This window comes from Danio aesculapii, chromosome 24 (genome assembly GCF_903798145.1).
Source record: "Danio aesculapii chromosome 24, fDanAes4.1, whole genome shotgun sequence".
Lineage (NCBI taxonomy): Eukaryota > Metazoa > Chordata > Actinopteri > Cypriniformes > Danionidae > Danio > Danio aesculapii.
The window spans coordinates 12,314,882-12,337,350 of record NC_079458.1 but is presented as its reverse complement, the minus strand read 5'-3'; the positions used below and the strand labels follow the sequence as shown (position 1 = coordinate 12,337,350).

The following is a 22,469-nucleotide window of genomic DNA, read 5'->3' as shown; positions in this document are numbered from 1 at the left end:
CTTTATTAATGCATCATTCTGTGTTTGTAGTGATGTACTTTATCTTTATTATAAAATATACTTAGTTTTTTTATTAATTTTTACTTTTGTACACTCAAGCTTGCATTATACTTAAGTAATTATAATTTATAGGCATTCTCAGTTATTTTTTTCAGCTAAATGGGTGTTACAACAGCACACAATTTAAATTTATCACAGTCACAAGCAAAGTTATACCTCATAATATCTGATCTCTGAGAGTCACCATTGCCTTGAGACAGTGGTAATGTTAATTTCTCTGGGGACTGTTGACATGAGTCATGTGAAAGCTCCTTCTGTCTTGACCCTGCAGTGTGTGAAATTATCAACAGGAAATAATAGAGAGAGTCATCATGGAGAACAAGCATACTCTGTGGATTGTGACTGTGAAGAGGCAGGCTTTTGACATTACTTCTTTGCGCAGTTCTTTTCAAGGAAAATCATTGCATTGATCAAACATCTCCATTCACATGCAAGGTAATCAGCTTTGTGAAAAACAATCATGCGCCACTTTGACTTCCACATAAAATCTACTGGCATTAAATGACCCAGCATTAAACCATTATGCAAATTCCTTGCAATCGCTGACTGTAATTAAAACGGTCAGTGCCCGAATTCTGAGAGTCCTGTTGAAAAGACATTCCCACCCTGAAAGGAGTTCCACAGAGATCATTGAACTGAGGAATGTTGATGTGAATGCTGATTCCTGTGAAAGTACATTCTGTCTTGACCCTTCAATGGGTGGAAATACCAACAGGAAAACGATGGGAGTCATTACCAAATGTATGAATACACATCCATCTATCATCCACATTCAAGTTCAAATTGTATTGTATTACATTGGCATTTAAAAGGCATTCTGAGTTGAATTCTTGATCTTGAAATTCTGGATGTTGGATCATTCTGTCTTGACCCTTTAATGTGGGGAAAATACTGGCAGGAAAAGGATGGGAGTCATTATTAAATGTATGAATACACATTCATCCATCATCCACATTCAAGTTCAAATTATAATGTATTGGAATTTAAGAGGCATTCTCAGTTAAATTCTAAAATTCCAAATTAATACTAGTTACACTATAGTGAACTGTAATCACTGGCTGCAGTTCAGTTGGTCATTGGCAAACTAGATCATAGAGTTCAGTGCGCTGGGAAATGTTGACCTGCATGATGTCAAAACCTGATTTATACTTTCGCCTGGTGCAGCGTCAGGGACCCCCACTGATTGCGTGTGCACCTCATGAAACGGACGAGGCTTTTATACTTGATGCATTTGCCGTTGTGATATTCTTTAAAATGTCAGGGGCGGTCCATAAAATCAGACGAATAAACAGAGAAGTAGGAAGTTTCAGGCGCTACATCATATCATTAATATTGTTCAAGATTTTTTTTAAACTAATAATTTTTATTATTTTTATATATTATTTTAATGATTATAAAGATTTTTATAACCATTCAAGAATTTTTTTATTCAAACTTTGATGCATCACTTGCTTTTGTTCATATCTCAGACAGTTCTGCTTTTTAAAGTTTAATAAAATATGAATGACAACAGAACATGGGTCACTCCACAATTATATTTTTTTATTATGGAAAGAATAAAAGCAAAAAAAAAACTTACTAAAAATACTGACTTTTTTATTTAACCCACTCCACAATTGATACATTACTGTCTGGCTAGTTTTCCCTCTACTGATATGCTAAAAAGGCAATAATGGTCCAACATTCCTGACCATTATCACCAATAAGATCTAAAAACAGGGCATCAGTGTATTATAAACTGATAGGTTCACATATTCTTTTCCAGTTATCAATTAAATAATTTGTGACTTAATTTTAGTTTTGTAACTATTTTTTTTTTTTATTCAAAATTGTAATATACATCAGTGTAAAATCTATGAATAGTGGAAAAACATATTCTGTAATATTAAATCTACCTGGGTCTCTCTTTTTGGTTTTAACAAACTTATCTCTTAGGTTTTTCCAAACTTCCAAAAACTGTCCTCCTTTCCCACTACTGTTGCAATAGCCAAGAATTAGTGGTCATCTGATTATCCCTATGATCACACATGGACGGATTATAAAGATGTCCATACAGTCCAGGTCCGTAGCCAGGGGGGATTCTAAATTATTATTATTATTATTATTATTATTATTATTATTATTATTATTATTATTATTATTATTATTATTATTATTATTATTATTATTATTATTTAGTTTTTTTATTATTCAAATGGCCAAATTGTGACTGAGGAAAGTTGAATGTGCTGCTAAATAAATGACACTAGGCTACAGTCTTTAATTTAAATGTTTTTTTTTTTTTTCTAATAATATATGATGTAATAAATTTCTATTTTAAAAACAAATATTTGTCATATTTCTTTATTCTAAATATTTAGAAAATACTTTTGGTAAATCAAAAAGTGTGGTTATGGCCATCCACCAAACTGATTCAGCTAAATAATTGTGCTAGAAATGTAACCTAAATTCAGTATTTAAATCTCAAAATTAAATAGAAAATAACTGCAAAAATGTCAATTTTTTGAGAAAAATGAACCACCTTTCATCAGGCCGGCTACAGGCCTGCAGTTGTACCTGTTTCAGACAAAATCTCTTCAAAGTGATTCATATTTAACTCAAATGAAACACGGCGCCACGCGGAATGTTTGCTCGAGTTTTAAAAAAATTGAGCGCTCCGCCAGCCGAAATCATGTCACACGCATCCAAAGTGAACCTCCGCAAACACAAAGATGACATCACGTTTGCCACGGGCACACAAGCGAACTAGTAGATGCGTCGAGTATAAACCAGGCTTCAGCATATGCAGTTGATTGTGGCTGTAAAGAAGCAGGCTTTTGACATGGCTTTCATTTGCACTCTTCTGTTCAAGACAAATTATTGCATTGATAATATATCTTCATTCCAGAGAAATGTGTGATCAGCCGTGAAAAAAACGCTCAGCCAGGCGCTGAACAGACAATCAGCATTTGTAGGACAGGTGTTTTCTTATATAAAGCTGTGTTTAGTAAGCAAGTGAGAGGTGATTCATGATGGTTTGTGTTTGTTGGTGTGAAATTACCCAGAACACATTTAATGGGGACAACAGGCTCGGATTAGAAGCAGGCAGCGCAGTGCATGTGCAGCACATCTCTCCTTCTATTTTTTTTTCGTTCTCGTGCTTCACTTTCTATCTCTGGCCCTTTTTCTTGTTCATCAGACTTCATCAAGCTCTTTGTGGATGGGATTAACCTTACATGCTTTGGTGCCTTACACAGTCATTAGCAGCAATTGGCAGAAAGCTGTGTGCTTTTCAAACTGTCAAAATCGCCAGCGCTGGTCCAAGTGTCCTGGGTGTCCTGATCAGTTTAGGATTAATAGAAACATCTTTAGTAATTGCTGATCTTTGTCAACGTGGCAGCTATGACAGCCTTTCTAATGCGAGTCAAACCTTTAATCCTCACATAAAGCTCTCAGTGGCATGAAAGAACTGGAAACTTTTGTGTTTGCTTATCAGTGGCTGTGTTTAAAGGTGATGTCTCTCTCCGATAAATGGGAGGTTTTGCAGTGACTGGGGAAAAAGAACATCTAATTAATCTTTATAAGGCATTACCGTGCGGCCTATTTCCTCAGCCTCTAGTTTTGCAGCTGCAACACCACAGATTACTGTCCTGTGGATAAAAATAAATATATAAATAACACAAGCTTGCGAGGAAGCGTAGGAATGTGTTAACGTAAAAAAGCACATCGTGGTCCTTAAATATGATATGCCAGATGCGATAATACTTTTTAAATGAAATCTTGGATTGATGCTTTACGTTTACAATGAAATCTGTCTCTTTCTTACTCAATTCCACTGGCTCTGTAATGGCTTTACTTTAGAACTGGCATTTGGTTTTCTATGCTGTCCTAACTAAGCACAACCCAAAGCAACAAGTGATGTATTGTGTCTTTCTCATATAATTACTCAAGTAATCAGCCTTGGTGTCTTTTTATAGTTTTGTCATTTGCATTTTTCTGTTATTTACTTGTGTTCAGTGGCCCTCATACTTCAGTTAATATGTTATGATTTTTGTTACTTGATATAACTTTACGCTAAAACCACACATGGTTTTGCATGTGGGACTTTACATAGATGTATACTTTTTTTTTTACCATACACACCAAGGCTATAATAGTTTTGGATTTGTCATTAGTTTGTGTGTATTTCGTTTTGACTTTTCGATTTCAAATTCAGTTAGTTTTAATTGGTTTTTAGAGGTAGGTTTACTAGTTTTTATTATTTTCTATATTTTAAAATTGTGTAGTTTTAGTTTAGTTTCATTAGTTTTGGTGTTAGTTTTAGTTTATTGTATTTATTTGTAATTTATGATATTTTTTTAGGTGAAGGATTCAAAATCATCAGAATAAATACTGTATAATAAAATCTCCACCAAAGATAGGCTACTTTTGTTTAGACACCAAAACACTACCATCTACCACTACCATCTATCCATCCTCAAACTCAAATACAACAGCCCACAAGATTGCAGCCTTAAGTAAAATATGTGTTTAAGGCTGCTTCTGAGGTTAGACACACAATAGTGATGGGAAGTACGCATCCTTTCCGCGATCCAGATCTTTCATGACAATCTTCCCAAGTTTGGACTCAACATCAGCTTCAGTTTCCAGTTTCCTTTATTTTTGTCATTCAAAACATCACAATAAATTGTAATGCAGAACGAAATTACGTTGCATCAGACCCAACAAGAACATAAAAAACATCAAACGCTATAAAAACATAATAAATAAGCTTTTATAATTTCATAAATGTATAAAAATATAGTTATATAAAATATAACCCAATTTTTTAAAAATTACAAATATATCATATTTAAAACATCAAAAAAAAAACATCAGTAATCGTAATTTCAGTCAATTAAAACATCACCATGATCTGTAAAGTTTCTTACAATTACGTTTTGCAACCCAACTGAAGCATGATTCACTTATTTAAACTTCATTACGACTTTCTGTTAAGAAATAAACGTACGTTTCACCAGATCCTCTTATTTAAACTCTCCATTTACCCGCGCTGCAGTTGTTGAAGTTAAGTTCAGTCACAGCAGGCTGTCAAGTACTGTTTGTGTTCGGTTTTATGATTCACGCATGCGCAGTATTATCGGTTCACCGCTTCTCAAATCTGATCTCAGTGTACTGTTCTAACTGAATAACTCAGTATATATTAGTTTATTTCAAGTCCGTGGGGGTATCAGACATGTTAAGTGCTGTTGTTTGTGGATAAATGCTTAATGTTACTGGAGATGCAAATCGATCAATGGATTCAGTTTGATTTGGTGAATTAGTTCAACCAGTTCACTTAGAAGATCCAGTTAAAAAGAAGAATTTGTTCGTAATCGCGATCACTAGTTTTCATTTTTCATTTTCGCTAACTCTAATAACCTTGGTACACGCTGTATTTTCTGTCAGCTAAGTTTAAACCTACTCCTAAAGTCAAACCTAAAAGAAAGCAAATAAGCCCCATTCTCAAGTTTTTTCTAGATTTGGCATCAGTCTAAGTCTTATACACTCTGCCAGGAGGAAAAGTAATTGCACGCCTCTCCTCGACAAGCTTCACAATTTAAAAATGTCAAACTACAAGTGTAATCTGCAGACTGAATGCACAAAGCTTAATTCTTAAGGTAGGGTTTTATTTTTCTCTCACTCCATATTTAACCAATTAATAACACGCTCCAAGTATAAGCAATAGTAGTGTTGATAGCTGCTAGTTTTAAAATAGTGCTATAGACACCAATTAGTTTTGTTCTTCATAGGAGGGCTAGTGCCTGAAGCTCACAGTCCCATATCATGCTGAGATAGAACAGCATGAATGAACAGCTCGACCCTCTTGACTGGATGTTCTAGTAAAATGCGTGTGGACTCCAGCGGTCTGATCATTCTCCAGACTTTTGTGCACGGCTGTAGATGACTGGCTGGAGAGCATATTAATGCCACTTTGTCAGAATTAAGAGGTTAAATAGTTGTCAGGGCTTCGTTGTCACATTGCCTTGGAGGACAAGGCAAGAGGAAAAGCCTATTAACAGAGGCACTCCTTTTTCCCCTGTGTACTTCTTTGCCACTGTGTCGCTCATTTTCTTCTCCGCAGTCTCTTTCTCCACCTATTCTTTATCACTGTGCTCTTCCCCAGTGCCCAGGCCTGCCGTCTCCCGCAGAGAGACAGACATCTCCCACTTGATCAGCTGCTGTGTTTCTTGTTCAGATAAATTGGAGCTTGTTCCTCTTGAGAGGCATTTCCTAGAGAACCCACTGCCACCCGACAATATCACATCCCCATCAGCCACTACTTAGCACATGCCAGCATGTGGCAGAGTCGAACATACCTGTACGCTGATTAGTGTGATTGTTTGAGGGGACGCTATAGGGTGAGGAAGACCAGTTGACAACACACTGACTGTCTTCACGCGAGTCAGCAGCAGCTCTTTCTGAATTGCAGATTCGTGATATATTTTTCACGTGACAAAAGTGCACCTCTGGGTGTCCTTACCTCAAGGTGCAGAACAAGGTAGCCTTTATGCAAAATAAATGACTTGTGGAGATTGTATTATTCACAATTTGTCAGTCTGACCTTCATATTTTTCTCTTTTTTTTAATGAGCATTTAAGTTGGCGGTTCATTCCGCTGTGGCGACCCTGGATTAATAAAGGGACTAAGCCGACAAGAAAATTAATGAATGAATGAGCATTTTAGAAATAATCCCGTCTTTGGAGACTACATTCTTTTGTTCTTTATTATGATGGAACTTAAAACAGGGAATCATCTTCTCATAAATTATGTGCTAAACAAGACTGGTTTTAGTGGTTGTCTGCATGAGGGAACTTGATTTTAAATGGCTCTATAAAAGATCTATGAGTCTTTGGGCGTTTAATAGCCCGTCTTTATCTGGATTCAGCCAACAGCTGGAGAATAGATAGAACCGATGCCTCGAATCTATTAGAATGCTGATGTACCGCCAAGGCCACTGCCTTTGAAATATGAACACAGCCTATAACCCATATCTCATAAAAGAGCACTTTTTGTTTGGATTCTCATATAACAGTTGTCCTCTTTGTCTTATAGGAAAACCCCTATATGTGCAACAACGAGTGCGATGCAGCCACAGACGAGCTGGCCCACCCTCCTGAGCTCATGTTCGACATTGTGGGCCGCAACCCCACGACATTCTGGCAGTCCACATCCTGGAAGAAATACCCCAAACCTCTGGCAGTCAACATAACCCTTTCATGGAACAAGACTATTGAGCTGACCGATGACATTGTCATCACTTTTGAGTCAGGTCGGCCGGAGCAGATGGTTTTAGAGAAGTCTCTGGACTATGGACGTAGCTGGCAGCCCTACCAGTTCTATGCTACCGACTGCCTCGACGCTTTCACTATGGAGCCCAAGACCATGAAAGACATTACCCAGCATACATTGCTGGATATTATCTGCACAGAGGAATATTCCAGAGGTTACGTGTGGAAGAACGACAAGACTGTGCGCTTTGAAATCAGAGATCGATTCGCACTGTTCGCCGGGCCCAAGCTGCACAACATGGCCTCGCTGTATGGACAACTGGACACCACCAAGAACCTGAGAGACTTTTTCACCATTACTGACCTGCGTATACGTCTGCTCCGACCTGCCACGGGTGCCACTATGGTGGATGAGAACAACCTTTCCAGATACTACTACGCCATCTCTGACATTAAAGTACATGGCAGGTAAGACATGGTTCAGTTGTTCTTTTTTGTTGCCCCTGGCTCTTTTTAGTTTTCCTAACAAACCATTTCCCATTCTGTAGTTCTGTGTATTGGGAGGCAGGGTAAGTGTACTGTGCTTTATATTTTTAGGGGGATATTTTATGCATACGCTTGGTTTATTTAAGAAGCTGGCGAGAAGTACAGTGTGGCATGCTCTTCTGTTTTATTATTATTTTTAACAATGCATTAAATAAAGATAATAGCTGCAGGAAACATTTAAAGTAAGTGCAGATATAAACCTTGGGAATTACGCTCCATAATCTACTATTCTCCTTAAACCATTCATTGCCGTCTACATCTTTTTTGTCACACGTTATTTTGATGCTCCGTTTGTTGAATTTAAGTTACATTGCACCTACATGCCAACTAATTCTCATTAGATTATAAGTAGACTGTTAGGTTGGGGTTAGTGTAAGTTGACATGTACTTGCAAAGTTTCTTATAGTCAGTTAAATCTCTGTTGAAGGAGCAGTATCAACAGATTTTAAGCTGACAGTCTACTAATACTCAAATGGATAATCAAAATAAAGTGTTACCTCTTTTTCTGCAATGATAATCAAACAATCATTCATACTTTCTTCTTTGTCTTTTGCTAAACTGGTGGCATAGTCACGATTTTTAGCAGCATTCTAAAATATAACTTCTAACTTGACATCCTGTGATCAATCTCAAGTCAAGACTGTGAAATTCACTGTTTTGGCACCTAGTCTATAAACAGGAGTTCATTCCCTAATTAAACATGTATCGGGGGCCATAACTGCCTACAACTCATTTCACCTTTATATGTTCATTTCTTTAGTTCAACGTAGGCTCATTCTGAAAACGTAGCTCTATATACACTTCTGGAGATTGCGAATTATGTAGCCAGAAGTACGTTTGGCTGCATTTCGTCTTTAAAATGAACGCTACAGGGCGGTATGACTTTTCGCGCTTACCAACTGACCGCTTCCCTCCGTGTAGACGGCCCTCCCGCTGTTACGAGTTTGTACAGTAGCTCGCCATGTACGTCTGTGGACCTGAGATGCAGAGAGGAGATGACCACAATGACAGACGAAGAAAAGTTCCAGATAGCGGGTAAAACTAATTCAGAAGCCAAAAAGTAAAAAAAAAAAAAACAAGTAAATAACAGGGTGAGAATGTGGTAAAATCTGAAAATGTGGTGAAAATCAGGCAAGGGCTTTTCTTTTTCTGGATTGCTTTTTTAAAACTGTTGGTTGGGTTTTAAAGAAGTGAGGGGGTGGGTCAATCGGTGCTTTTGAAAACACTATTGGTTGGGTTTAGAGAAAGAGGAGGGTGGGCCAGTCTATCAGTCAGTCAGTCAGTCAGTCAGTCAGTCACTCCGACAGTGGCCTCTGGTGGATTTATGCGAGAACAGCAGGTGTGAATGGCACAAATAGAAATTTGAGACCTGAAAAAGCGTAAACAGCAGCCTCTGGTGGATTCGCGAAAACAAAAACTGCAAAAAAAAACTTAGCTCCTGTGATATATTTGGCACTCTCCAGAAATGTATATAGCAGTACATTTTCAGAATAAGCCTGGGTTGTTTAGTTAACCCAAAAAAGAGAATTATTTCTTCATTACCCTTCACTTAAAAAAAAGATTATTGTTTTCTTCTTCTGTTGATCTCAAAAGAAAGACATTTTGAAGAATGTTGAAAACTTGTAGCCAATGAGTTCCATAATTAATTTTTTATCTTACTATAGATGTCAGTGGCTACTGGTCTTAAAAATGTATTTTATTTAAAAAATCGTTGAAACCACTTGAAGGTGAGCAAATGGGGAGTACATTGTCATTTTTGGTGAACTATTCTTATCAATCTTTAACTATTTTTAACAAACAGACAAGATAAAGTTGAAGGGGATGATTGGGAGGCCATGGTTGGTAAGGGCCAATGGAGGGAATTTGGCCAGGACAGCAGGGTTACACCCCTACTCTTTAAGAGAAGTGATATGGGATTTTAATGACCACAGAGGATCAAGACCTCGTTTTTAATGTCTTGTCCAAAAGACGGAGCTGACAGTATAGTGTCCTTTCACATTACTGGGGCATTAGGATTTACACAGACCACAGGCCCCCTGCTGGCCTCATTACCTAATTCATGATGCACCAGAAGTAATATATAATGTGTTTCACACCAAATTAATATCAAATTCTAAATTACTGGAAGTGTTTTATTTTATTTTATTTTTTATTTTATTTTATTTTATTTTATTTTATTTTATTTTATTTTATTTTATTTTATTTTATTTTATTTTATTTTATTTTATTTTATTCACAATTCTTAGTTACTAGTAAAAATCCAGCATTGATTTATTATAGGGAAATTAAACTATGGGAAGTAGGAATAAGAAGCCTGATCTACAGTGCACTTAAACAATGGCGTGCATTGAGTGTGTGCATGTTGCACAGGGCGAAGATGACAGTTGATCACAGAAGGCTGTAAATTCTAACCCTCCCTCAAGGCTGTGTTCTCATTATCGGTGCACCGTGATGATCGGTAAGTGTCATCTCTGACGGATATTTATGAGAGCAGTGACTTGTCGTCTTGTTTCTAAAAAGGTAATCCAGAGTTCAGCGGCGTGCTCGTTGTTGTGGGTTTTTCTCCGAGCCTCCCTGTCATGGAAAATCATGATTCATTTTCTTCCGCATCCTCGCAGAAAGCATACACTCCTTCATCCCCTGAAATGTTTCTGCCTCACGGTGCAGAGCCACTTCCAGTCTGGCAGGAGGCGGATGACCCCGAGTGCAGGAATTCCGGATCTCAGAAGAGATTCAGTCTATATCGGTACGAAACAAAAGAGGCAAGATGCAGCCCTAGAAATGAGAGCTAAGTAGGTCACAGAAACGAAAGGAAATCGTTTGGAGATTGAACACTTTAAACACTTTTACATGATTAATGCTTTTGTGTGAAGATGCAGTATATTTTAAAACTATCTTTATATTATTATTTAGAAATAACTTAAGCTGAAAAATAGATTCTGAAGTAAAAACAAAACCAGAAAAACTAATAAAAACTTTGAAAAATAGCAAGGCACACAACACAATTTAATGTAAAATCAAAATGAAAGAAATAAAAACACAGATTCTATCTATTAAAACACTACCTGACAAAAGTCTTGTCGCCTATTCAAGCTTTAGGAACAACAAATAATAACTTGTTGATTATTTGGCATCAGAAGTGGCTTATATAAAAGGCAAAGGCCTCTAGATTACGCTTATTTTACTAACAAAATATGATCTAGCCTTGATTTTTAATCATTTAATTAGGACAGTAAGGTCTGACTTTGCTTAGACAAAAGTCTTGTCACTTAACAGAAATAATATACAGTATAGAATATAAAGTCATGGTGCAGTGGAAAAATAATTAATATTGTGTATGACTCCCATGAGCTTGAAGGACTGCATCCATACATCTCTGCAATGACTCAAATAACCCATTAATAAAGTCATCTGGAATGGCAAAGAAAGCGTTCTTGCAGGACTCTCAGAGTTCATCAAGATTCTTTGGATTCATCTTCAATGCCTCCTCCTTCACCTGACCCCAGACATACTCAATAATGTTCATTACTGGTGACTGGGCTGGTCAATCCTGGAGCACCTGACCTTCTTTGCTTTCGGGAACTTTAATGTGGAGGCTGAATTATGAGAAGGAGCGCTATCCTGCTGAAGAATTTGCCCTCTCCTGTAATATGTAATGTAATAGTCAGCACAAATGTCTTGATACCTCAGGCTGTTGATGTTGCCATCCACTCTGCAGATCTCTCGCACACCCCCATACTTAATGTAATGCCAAACCATGATTCTTCCTTCACCAAACTTGACTGATTTCTATAGAATCTTGGGTCCATGGCGGTTCCAATGGGTCTTCTGCAGTATTTGTGATGATTGGGATGCAGTTCAACAGATGATTCTTCAGAAAAATCTTCATTCCAAATGATCAACTAGAAGTCAAGTTTGTTATTTGTTGCATTTACAACTGGGACTGACGACAAGACTTTTGTCAGGTAGTGTAGAAACTACTGTATTTACTCAGTAACAAATGCAACTCTTATTTAAACGTTTTAGATTATAAGCTACATTCTGAATGATAATATTCACTTATTACTGCAGAGTACATAGTGTATACTCTTCACTAATATTTAAATAATTTAGAATATAGTTTGTAATATAATCTATACTCTTAAATATGAAACATACATATTATTTTTATAATATTATTTATTGTATTTAAATTATTTTTATCCATTTTAAATTATTGTCATTTATAAGGGATTTACAAAGCATAAATAGTCCCCACTTTAGTCCAGGTCACAAAACTGGATGAAGTTGAGGTAAAAACCTCTTAGCCAGCGTCAGGAAGTGGACGCACTTTGGTGCTGTTTTTGCACAAAAGAACTTGAGTAATCTTGACAAACTATACATCAGTCTAAAGCTACAACCCTCAAGCAGTGATTGAAGCTAGTTGTTTTTCAATGAGAAGCTTATGAAGAATGTATTTGCTAAATTTGTGTAAGTTGTACAGTACATGCTTATTAGATGAGGAGTACATAATTATCATCATAATAGCAAGACACATATGCGTTCATTGCTGTACATCAGGGTTGTTTTTGAAAGGTAAGAGTCCTCATAACAACATTCCATCGAGCACATTTAGTTCAACGGCACAAAAGTGATGAATTATAGATGCTTATTCATTTGTTTATGTCACCGTTTCCTTCGGAGACCTATTGTTCTTGAAATGTTCAGAAAATATGCAAAAAAAGTCGTCACGTAAACAAACCGTGCACACTGAGTCTGATGTGTATTAATTAATCCATTACGAAAAAGCACAATTTCGGAGTTAGTTCAAGCAGTGATACTTTGTCCTCCTCTCTTCTCCAAAGTAGAAAAAGAAAGAGGAATACACTTCGTGTTCATATCGTGGTCATCCAATACTGCATTGAAAAAGGACAGTTCAGCTCATTATCAAAGATCTGCGCTGGATTATTCCGAAATGCAAAGTTTATTTAATTAAATCAGTGGAATTTTGATACATTGCTTGTGATACTTCACACATTCACCCACGTGAACAAAACCTGAACAGAGACTGGCAGTACCTATGGACATTATAATAGATGGTGGCCACGATGACATGTCGAAGCAACGGACCAAAAGTGCACTATGCTTTATTTTATAATGTCTATGGACAGTACGTCAAATGTATGGACACACACACACATACCTGTACACATACACACACACACAGACAGACACTGGGCAGCAGCAGGGGAGAGGTGCACCAGTCACTGAATCCAGCATAAAGGGGTTCTCAACTGTCCATTCTGTCTTTATTTTATGCACAGTGTTTGTCATAAAGTTATCTGTAGCTCAAATGACAGCATTCTGTAGCTTTTTGCTTGTACTGTGGCTCTGAACTGTCAAAACACCTCTCAAAGCCGTTTTTCGCATGCGAAAAGCAGAACAATTTTAACCCAGTTCGATGGGATTTTTATGACGGACAAAAGTTTTGGAGGCAGTATGTCAATATAATTCACACAACCTGAGGTCAAATTTTTTTTAACGTGCGAAAATTATGGCGGAAAATTTCAGATACAGTGTGCAATAACCTTTTCTCGCCAAAATGACGTCTTTGTAGTAAAAAACAAGATGATGACATTACGGAGACATTACGGAAGGGACGTGATGGTGGGAGAAAAAATGGGTGGAAGAAAAAAAAAAACAGAGTGAAAGGAAGATATATTTTTTTAAGTTTTTGCATTCCATTGCAAAGATGTTTTGCGAGGGAATGCAAAGATGTTTTGCTTTCCCTCCCAAAACTGTTTTTCCACAAACACTTCCTGTTCACTTTATACATGTCAACCCTTCCATTTTTTGCCCGGATTCTCCCGTATTTTACCATTCTATCCTCCTATCATCCTATCATTAAGGATTTTCCCATATTTCTCATATATTTGTAATCTTGAAAGCACACTGAAATTTATATAAAAATGTCTTCATTCGCTTTCGTTCCATTAAAGCTGTGCGTCGATTATCGGCTTTCTTAACGTGACTGACAGACGCGCTCTGTATGATAAACTGATCCCAGATCAGCTTCTGTGCACCCCATTTAAAGAGGAGCAAAAGTGCTGGATACTTTGGGATTCGGGATTGTGTTTAAACAGACAAATACTTTTAATAATGTGTAAACATGCCCGGACGTCCTGCATGTTTTATTTTAAACACAACTAATTTTCTCTTAAATGAGCACAAACAGTTACTAAAGTAATCAAATGCTTTCTTCATAGATCTGTGCATTCTTACAGAGACACCTCTGCTATCAAACAAAACAAAACGAGAGATTCATTTGCTGCTCTTAACTAGTTTGATAACAGAGGTGTCACTTTAAACGGTGTACAGAAGTTGATCTGGGATCAGTTTATCATACAGAGCACGTCCGTCAGTCAGCGTTTAAGTGTTACAAAAAAAATGAGACCCCAAACTGAATAAAAAGTCAAAGTCAAGTTACTAAAATCTAAAGCATTTACGAAAAAAGTAACTGTTAATGCCTGAATAATAGCCTAAATGTTAATTTGAATAGTTTGTTAATCATTTACTTGCATATTATAAATTATCTTAATTTCTTTCTTAAATAACTCGTTTGTAAATAATGCAATACTTAATTCAGCAATGAAAAATTAATCAACAAAGCATGAAAACATGATTTAAACACATTTCTGTTGGGCTTATAAGTCAAGAATACAGCATTTGTATCTGTATTTATAAACTGGTTACTAATGTATATTAATGTAGAGTTAATACTTAACAAATAATGAATTAACTATTTTATAATGCTTAATAGGTGATTTTTATAGTGTGTAGTTATTATAAAGCGGGACCAAATTATGTTTCTGTCTAGTCCAGTCATTGCACTTGTGGCAATTAGGATCCAAATCCGTACCACCTAGGGGAAAATGATGAAAGGTTAAATAAGGGCAGGACGGATACAAAAAGTAGAAAAAAGAGCGGAAATCAAAAGTGAGGAGAACGGTACGGGGATGAGCACCGCAAACAGAGAGTGGTCCAATGAGTTGGCTCTGGTTGAAAGTGACGAGTGGCTGCACAAGTGTGCCAGCGGTGACCGAGTCCAGCGAAGAGTGACTGCTGTTAAGAGCAATTGGAGAGTCGTTTGGCTGAGAGTGGTTTAGCAGTTGCCCGAGACCATGTGCGGTTTCCACAACAAAGGGAGCTGAGTGACGTCGCTCTACATAGACACGGGCCGTAGGTGATTTCCTTCTAGTTCACCGGCTTCAGGTACTCTATTTTTTCACAACAAAAAAGTAAAACAAAACGCTAGCATATCAGCACCATTGATGTGTTGACTGCTAAAGCGATGTGTTTTCAGCTGTTGACCTTATCCATACCGCTTCCATTCGTTGAATGAATTGTTAGTGCCCACATACATTCATTCCATAGAGACTGTTGGACCAACACACATACACACACACACACACCCCGACACACACAAAACTGAACTCTGATGCGAGTGAACTGTGCTTCCTTGAATTAATTCTTTACATGTTGTTTACCTTTGTATTGCCAGAGAGCCAATGATTGTGAGGGGTGTAGCTTTCTTGGGGTTTGTTTTTTGTATACCGAAGAAATGCTCCCTGGGTTTTCCTTCATATAGTATATTCTGATTATTATATTTCAGTGGATACGTTTTTCTTTTGATGTACTATGAATTGATCATGATTTTTCATAAAACAATTTTTTTTGTTTGTTTGTTTTGTTTTTGTTTTCAATTTTGGTTGTGAGCAATATGTTGGTGGTGATATTTCAGTATATATATATTTCAAAACGTACCCATTTGGTGAGTTTGGGTATATTTTTTGTGTATTTTGTTTGTTATTTTTAGTATAGTTGTAGTTGGTGGCTTGTAGCTATCTGGGTTAAAGTTAAATTTCTAATATTGATGGATTTATTCCGTCTGGCACCCGAACAAAAAGTAAAATATGACCCACTTGGGGTTTAGGGTAGGGCTACCGTTACACACTAGTTAATTATTCCTCAAAGTAAGCATTTTGGAAGATGTTGTAGGCCACAAAACCTGCATACTGTGTGCTGTTTGAATACAATATACTGCAGCAATAGTAAATAGTCTCTCAGTTTGAAAGCTCCACACAACACTTCTTTTCCCCCGTCCTTCCATGTCTTTCTTTTTCTTTCTTATTTTCACTGCATCCCTCATTCCCCCCTCCATCTGTGTTTGATCAATAGAGTGTAATTAAAGGAGGGATGAAGCAGGCTCCTGGAGGAACAGCTTGAGTCTGACTCTGTCTCCTCTGACACACTGCTGGCCCTCACTCATTCTGATGTATAATGTATGCATTATACATCAGCCCTCTCTCTCTCTCACTCTCTGTCTCTCTCTCTCTCACTCTCTCTCTCTCTCTCTCTCTCTCTCTCTCTCACTCTCTCTCTCTCTCTCTCTCTCGCTCTCTCTCTCTCTCTCTTTCTCTCTCTCTCTCTCTCTCAACCATAGTCTCTGCAGGAGAACCGAAGACTCCTACTGTTCCTGGTTAGCTTGCAGTGAAGACAAAGAGTGGCGTAAATGTCTCATTGAACAGTCATGTCTAAAAGAAAGTCTTTTAATTTGTGCATCACAACTGTCATGCTGATTTTTTAGATGGATGCATCTTTGCGTGCTATATTATAAAGACTGAAAAATGTGAGATGTGCAGATCTCACAGGTGAGCATTAATATTTCATGAAGTGTTTCTTTTGGGGTTGGATGCACCATGAATTGTTCATTTGGTGCAAAGATGACCCAAACCACTTATTTAGTGGACACTACTGTGTTGTTAACTGTTTAACGTTTATCTATTAAGAAAAAGAGGGAGACTTCATAGATCAGATGCATATTATGTTGACTTATTTTTTTGTGTCCATTGATTTTAGTTTAATGTGAAATTATATGAGAGCTGCACTGCAAAAAAAAGCTTTTCTAACTTAGATACTTTGTCTTGTTTTTAGTCCAAATATCTAAAACTTTTAAAATCAAGAACATTTTCTAGACAAGTGGAAAATATTGTCTTATTTTAAGAAATAAAAGTGAAAATTAAGTGAGTTTTTCCCTAAAATAAGCAACATAATCTTCCAACGAGGTAATCAAAATTAATATTATGTCAAAAATGTTTTATTATTTTTATCATTTTAAGGAAAAACTCACTTAATTTTGGCATATGATTTCTTTAAACAAGACTATTTTTTGCTTTTCTAGAAAATGCTTATTAATTTAAGAATGTATTGAGATTTGGACTAGAAACAAGACAAAAAAAAATCTGAGTAGAAAGACAATTTTTGCAGTGTACATATTAGAAATACATTACACTCTAGATTGCAGCTTTCTAGATTGCAAATATCAAACCTGCAGCTCACTGCATTTAGAATTTATGGGGTCATGATTTAAAACAAGATTAAATCTGTTTGTTTAAATGTAATCTCAACCTTATTAAATATTATAATAAATATAGATTAACTGAATGATTGCATAATGGAAAAAATACATATTTAATACATATATATATATATATATATATATATATATATATATATATATATATATATATATATATATATATATATATATATATATATATATATGTATTTTTCCATTATGCAATCATTTAGTTAAGTCTAAGAACAGTTTATATTCCCAAAATGTATTTAACTACCCCACCAATATTGAACCCAAAATTGGATTGCATTTTTTAACTCCTAATGCACTCCTTAACTCCAAAATATCAACCTCTACCAAATGGTAGATATGTCGGTTTATGCTAAAAGTTCCGGAATTATTACACAAACTATGAAAATCAGAAAATATAAAGTGTAAGACCAATTTATTTAAAAACAAATAAAACATTTTTGAATACTAAATCACCTTTATTTTTTGAAGTATGCCATAAAGTCTTTCAGATTCTCATTTAACACGTTTTCCTTTTTTTTGTTTTTTACAATAAATCCAAGATTAAGTGTTGTAGTACAACAGAATTTTGTTTGTTTGATTTATTTTGTAAACCATCAGTGCTGTGTGTAAACCATTATTTAAAACCGTCATTCTTTAAATTTTAATTCTTTAGATTACTTTGATAGTTATTATTTAAAACAGTCAAAATATGGTCAACCGTTTGGTTAAACAGGTTAAAAAATATGTTTACTTTGCCTATGCTTAAAATATTAAATATAGAATGGTCACATTTAAATTTTGATATAAGTGCAAAAAATGACCAAACAAGTATGCAGTGAATACACTGAATGAAAGAGTTATTTCACTGATATAGTGACATTGTATTTTTACAAAAGCAATTTAAAATATTTAAAAATCATAGTGTAAAAAAGATCAAATAAATGAACTCTTTCATCTTAACTTTTTAAACTATGCAATAGTAAAGCAGATGTATTAAGTCAGTTTAATGTGAGATTGAAATGGCTTGTAAGATGAATTTCATTCAACTTAAAATTGTAAGACAGCAGCTAACAAACAGTATAAATGTGTATCTGTGTGTGCATGCATGTGTGTGTATATATAGTTGTCTCAAGAAAAATTGTGTTTACAAAAGGAATGAATCCATTAGTCCCGTTAAAGAATGTTAAACTCCATTTCAAATGTGTTTCTGTTATCTGTGCAGTTTTAGTTATGCTCGGATACAGTTGTCTCCCTCGGGGGTCGATGATACGGTGATTGATCGTTTAATTGCAGTCCTCCTTGGCTGCTCGGACAGGCAGTCGTTCGGCGAGAAGTCAATGTGTTTTTCTCTTTTTCTTTTTTTTTCTGGGCTTCTTGGGCCATGCTGAGGCCAGGAACCGGAGGACAGATAATCTATTTGTGCTAATTTCGAGATTCACCCCACACCCCCACCCCTTCCTGAATAAGTCATTCCGCTCTGTATCTTCCTCTTGCCATCTCATGTGCTGCGCTCGGCACTTCAGCTCTTCTACATCAGCACATTTCATTTGTCCGGTCATCTGATGTTTCAGCAGTCTTCTATTCCACATGCTATTTCACCACAAAATGTAATCTAATCATGTTAGAACCTCCCGGCTTCAGATAATTGCAATCTGATTTGCATCTCTGTGATTTTTATTTAAAGTGTTGTTACAGAGATGGATAAATTCCGGTGGAACTTTTTGTATTGGTTGATGTGAACACTGATTTAGTTATATTCCATTTGACCTCTTAACACCATTGACAGATCAGGAAGCTGCTGCCCAGGCAGTTAATCTGAGACTGTGTGTGTGTGTTCCTACTCTGAGAAACGGAATCGGAGCACAAGAGATCCAAATGATGAAGTGTAATTACACACCCAATTGATTCTGGCACCTCATTCATCATCCAGTCATCATGTTATTCACAAACGCCGTTTCCAAGCATCAACACAGCTAAGAAAACAATTAAATGTGTAAAAATACACACTTGACCCTGCAGATACATAGCAGTTGTCACACTGCATCCGTTGAGCCAACTCAAAGAATTTCCAGCTTGTTTTTCAGTCTTGCAGAATTCATAGTCTAAATCAATCCTTTAACTTGGTTTCTTCTGTTTCTTCACTCAGAGGAGTGCATTAGCTGACTTGTCCTTTCAATCATTCATTCATTCATTTTCTTTTCGGCTTAGTCCCTTTATTAATCAGGGGTTACCACAGCGGAATGAACTGCCAACTTGTATGTTTTAAGCAGCGGATGCCCTTTTAGCTGCAATGCATCACAGGGAAACACCAATACACACTCATTCACACACATACACCATGGACAATTTAGCTGAACCAATTCACCTATACCACATGTTTTTGGACTGTACGGAAAACCAGAGCACCCGGAGGAAACCCATGCGAACACGGGGAGAACATGCAAACTCCACACAGAAATGCCAACTGACCCAGCTGAGGCTCGAAGTAGCACCCTTCTTACTGTGAGGCAAACGTGCTACCCACTGCACCACCGTGCAGCCACAAATCAACTACATTCTCGAATAGCAAATTAATAGCACAGTTTTGCTAACAATGTTGCAATGCATGCAACATTATGGGTGACATATCCGAGTTCAAAAGAGGACAAATTGTTGGTTTGCATCTCACTGGCGCATCTCTGACCAAGACAACAATTTTTTATGATTATCAAGAGCCACAGTATCCAGGGTAATGTCAGTATACAACCAAGAATGGATGAACCACATCTAACGAGAGGGGTCTGGATGCAGACCTTCATCTGAAATTGATGTCTGGTTGCTAACCCAGATTGTATCTAAAAAAAAAATCACAGCTGCCAAACTTGCTGCAGAATTAAATGTACACAGCCTTTGGTCACCCATGGCAAATGTTGGTTTTAGTGGTGCCAGCAGAGAAAATCTTGGGCTGTGGACAATGTGAAACATGTATTGTTCTCTGATGAGTCCACCTTCAATGTCTTTCTCACATTTGAACGAGTTATGGTAAGCGTAACACCCAGACTGTTGCATGCCCAGAATGAAGCATGGGGGTGGATCAGTGATGGTTTGGGCTGCAATATCATGGCATTCCCTAGGCCCAATACTTGTGCTAGATGTTTTCGTCACTGCCAAGGACTACCAAACCATTCTGGAGGACCATGTGCACCCATTGTTTCAAACAGTGCATCCTGAGGAGTGTATCAGGATGATAATGCACCAAAACACACAGCCAAGACTGGTGACAGAGTGCTTTGATCAACATAAAAGTGAAGTTGAACGTCTCTCATGGCTTACACAGTCACCAGACCTAAATATTATTGAGCCATATTGGGATGTTTTGGAGGAGCGAGTCAAGAAATGTTTTCCTCCACCAGCGTTAGGTAGTGACCTGGCCACTCTTCTGCAAGAAATATTGTTTAAAATCCCCATGGCCGCTGTACAGGACTTATACAAAGTGTGTACTTATTGTTTGAGTTCCCTGATAAAATACTCTTGAAAGCTGAGACTCTGTTTTATATCAAAAGTAACAGCTTCTTGTGATTACTGGACAGGAGGTGCATTTATAATTCTTAATAAAGTTTATCAAACTGCAAGGGCTCTATTTTAATAATCTATTTGCAAAGTATAAAGTGCATAGCGTAAAAAAGCATTAAGGGCGTGTCCGAATCCACTTTTGCTATTTTGAGGATGGAAACATATGGTTTGCACCACGACACATGGTCTAACAGGGTTGTGCTTATTCTCTTAATGACGTATGGGTTTGTGTTTTGAGCATAACATGCATTAAACCAAGTTTCGAGTCTCATCTCCCATTCCCTTTAAGAGTCAGTTGCGTTGCGCCATGGCACATTTACTATTTACATGGCAGATTTTGTAAGTGGAAAACCTGAATGCTTCACTAGCAAGAAAACAGTTAAACAGACCATCTGCTGCGCAAGGATAAAGAATGAACCTCCTCCATTCGGCCTCTTTACTTTCTCTTTCTCTTTACTTTACTCCCTTACTTTCGTCAATAAGGAAATGGTGTTGTACGCACTCCACTGAAGACATCCATTAGCCTACATATTTAATTTCATTTGTTAAGCACAGAGATTTGTTTCAAAACTATTTCTAAATTCAGTCTAATTTACAGCAAACGGATAAATGAACAATAATAATGAAGTGTGGTCAAAAAACTGAGTTATATCCAAACACACGTGCTATGCCCAATATGGTCCAAAACCTGGCAGGTGGACAATTCTAAGCGTGTTTTTAATAAAACAAATATAAATATACATATAATAAATAATGATAATAATAATAATAGCATCATACAAAAGCAAGTTGTCATGAATAAACAAAAAAAAAGCCCCCGGAGATGAAAAAGGGATGGAGGTAGTGTTTTTATATCTATGTAGTAAATAATAATTTTTGTAATATTTTAACCCTTTAATTTTTTTAATGTAAAGATATTTGCGTATTGCTGTACATCCTGTACGTATTAAGCAATGTGTAAGCATTTAAAGTGCACAACTAACACGCTCTGCACTGGACTTTAGACCTGCTTTCAGCTGGTCAATGGTGCAGTCTAATTTAGTTCCTCAAAATACCGCTCAAACAATGCGCCTTAACACACCTCCTTTCTAGACCGGAACACCCATGAGTCCACAAAGCGGCGCAAATGAGTTTGCTCTTTAAACAACATAGCGGAAAACGGGAAAATTAGGGTTGTGTTGGTCTAAAAATAGCAACACATCACGCCAAACAGGTCTTGCACAATTTTTTTTAATCTTTTTGTTTTTCAGTTTGCACAATAATGGCTTTTTCTTTTGAAAGTAATTTCTTCACCAGATTTACAATATGCAATGATGCTGTGATTTGATTAACTAATCACCACATTATTATTATCCCATTGTGTAAATTATATTATTTTTTATTTAAACTTTCACAGCTGCTGAAGGAATATTGCACAGCTGTCATATGGCGCACATTTGGAAAAAGGAAAGCAGAAAGGCAGTCGAAAAAATATCAAGAAATACAACAAAACAGTAAATTGCTTTATTTTTCTTTCACAAGCTTGATAGTATCTGTTTGTGACTCATCTGCTCAGTTGTTCTTGAGCAGGCAGTTGTAGTCCTCAGTCTGAATGAACACCAGACAGGCAGCATCACTCAAGGAAATGGAAGGTGACACATGGCTTGTCAGCC

The 22,469-nt window shown here is 36.7% G+C and overlaps 1 protein-coding gene across 6 annotated transcripts in view; it reads left to right on the top strand.

Moving 5' to 3' along the window:
* Positions 1 to 22,469, top strand: part of ntng1a (netrin g1a) — a 155,245-nt gene that overhangs the window by 67,252 nt on the left and 65,524 nt on the right. For all 6 annotated transcript variants that reach the window (XM_056450515.1, XM_056450519.1, XM_056450517.1 and 3 more), the window contains exon 3: positions 7,135 to 7,778. In XM_056450515.1, coding sequence (XP_056306490.1) covers positions 7,135 to 7,778 — 644 coding nt within the window. The remainder of the gene's footprint in view (positions 1 to 7,134; positions 7,779 to 22,469) is intronic.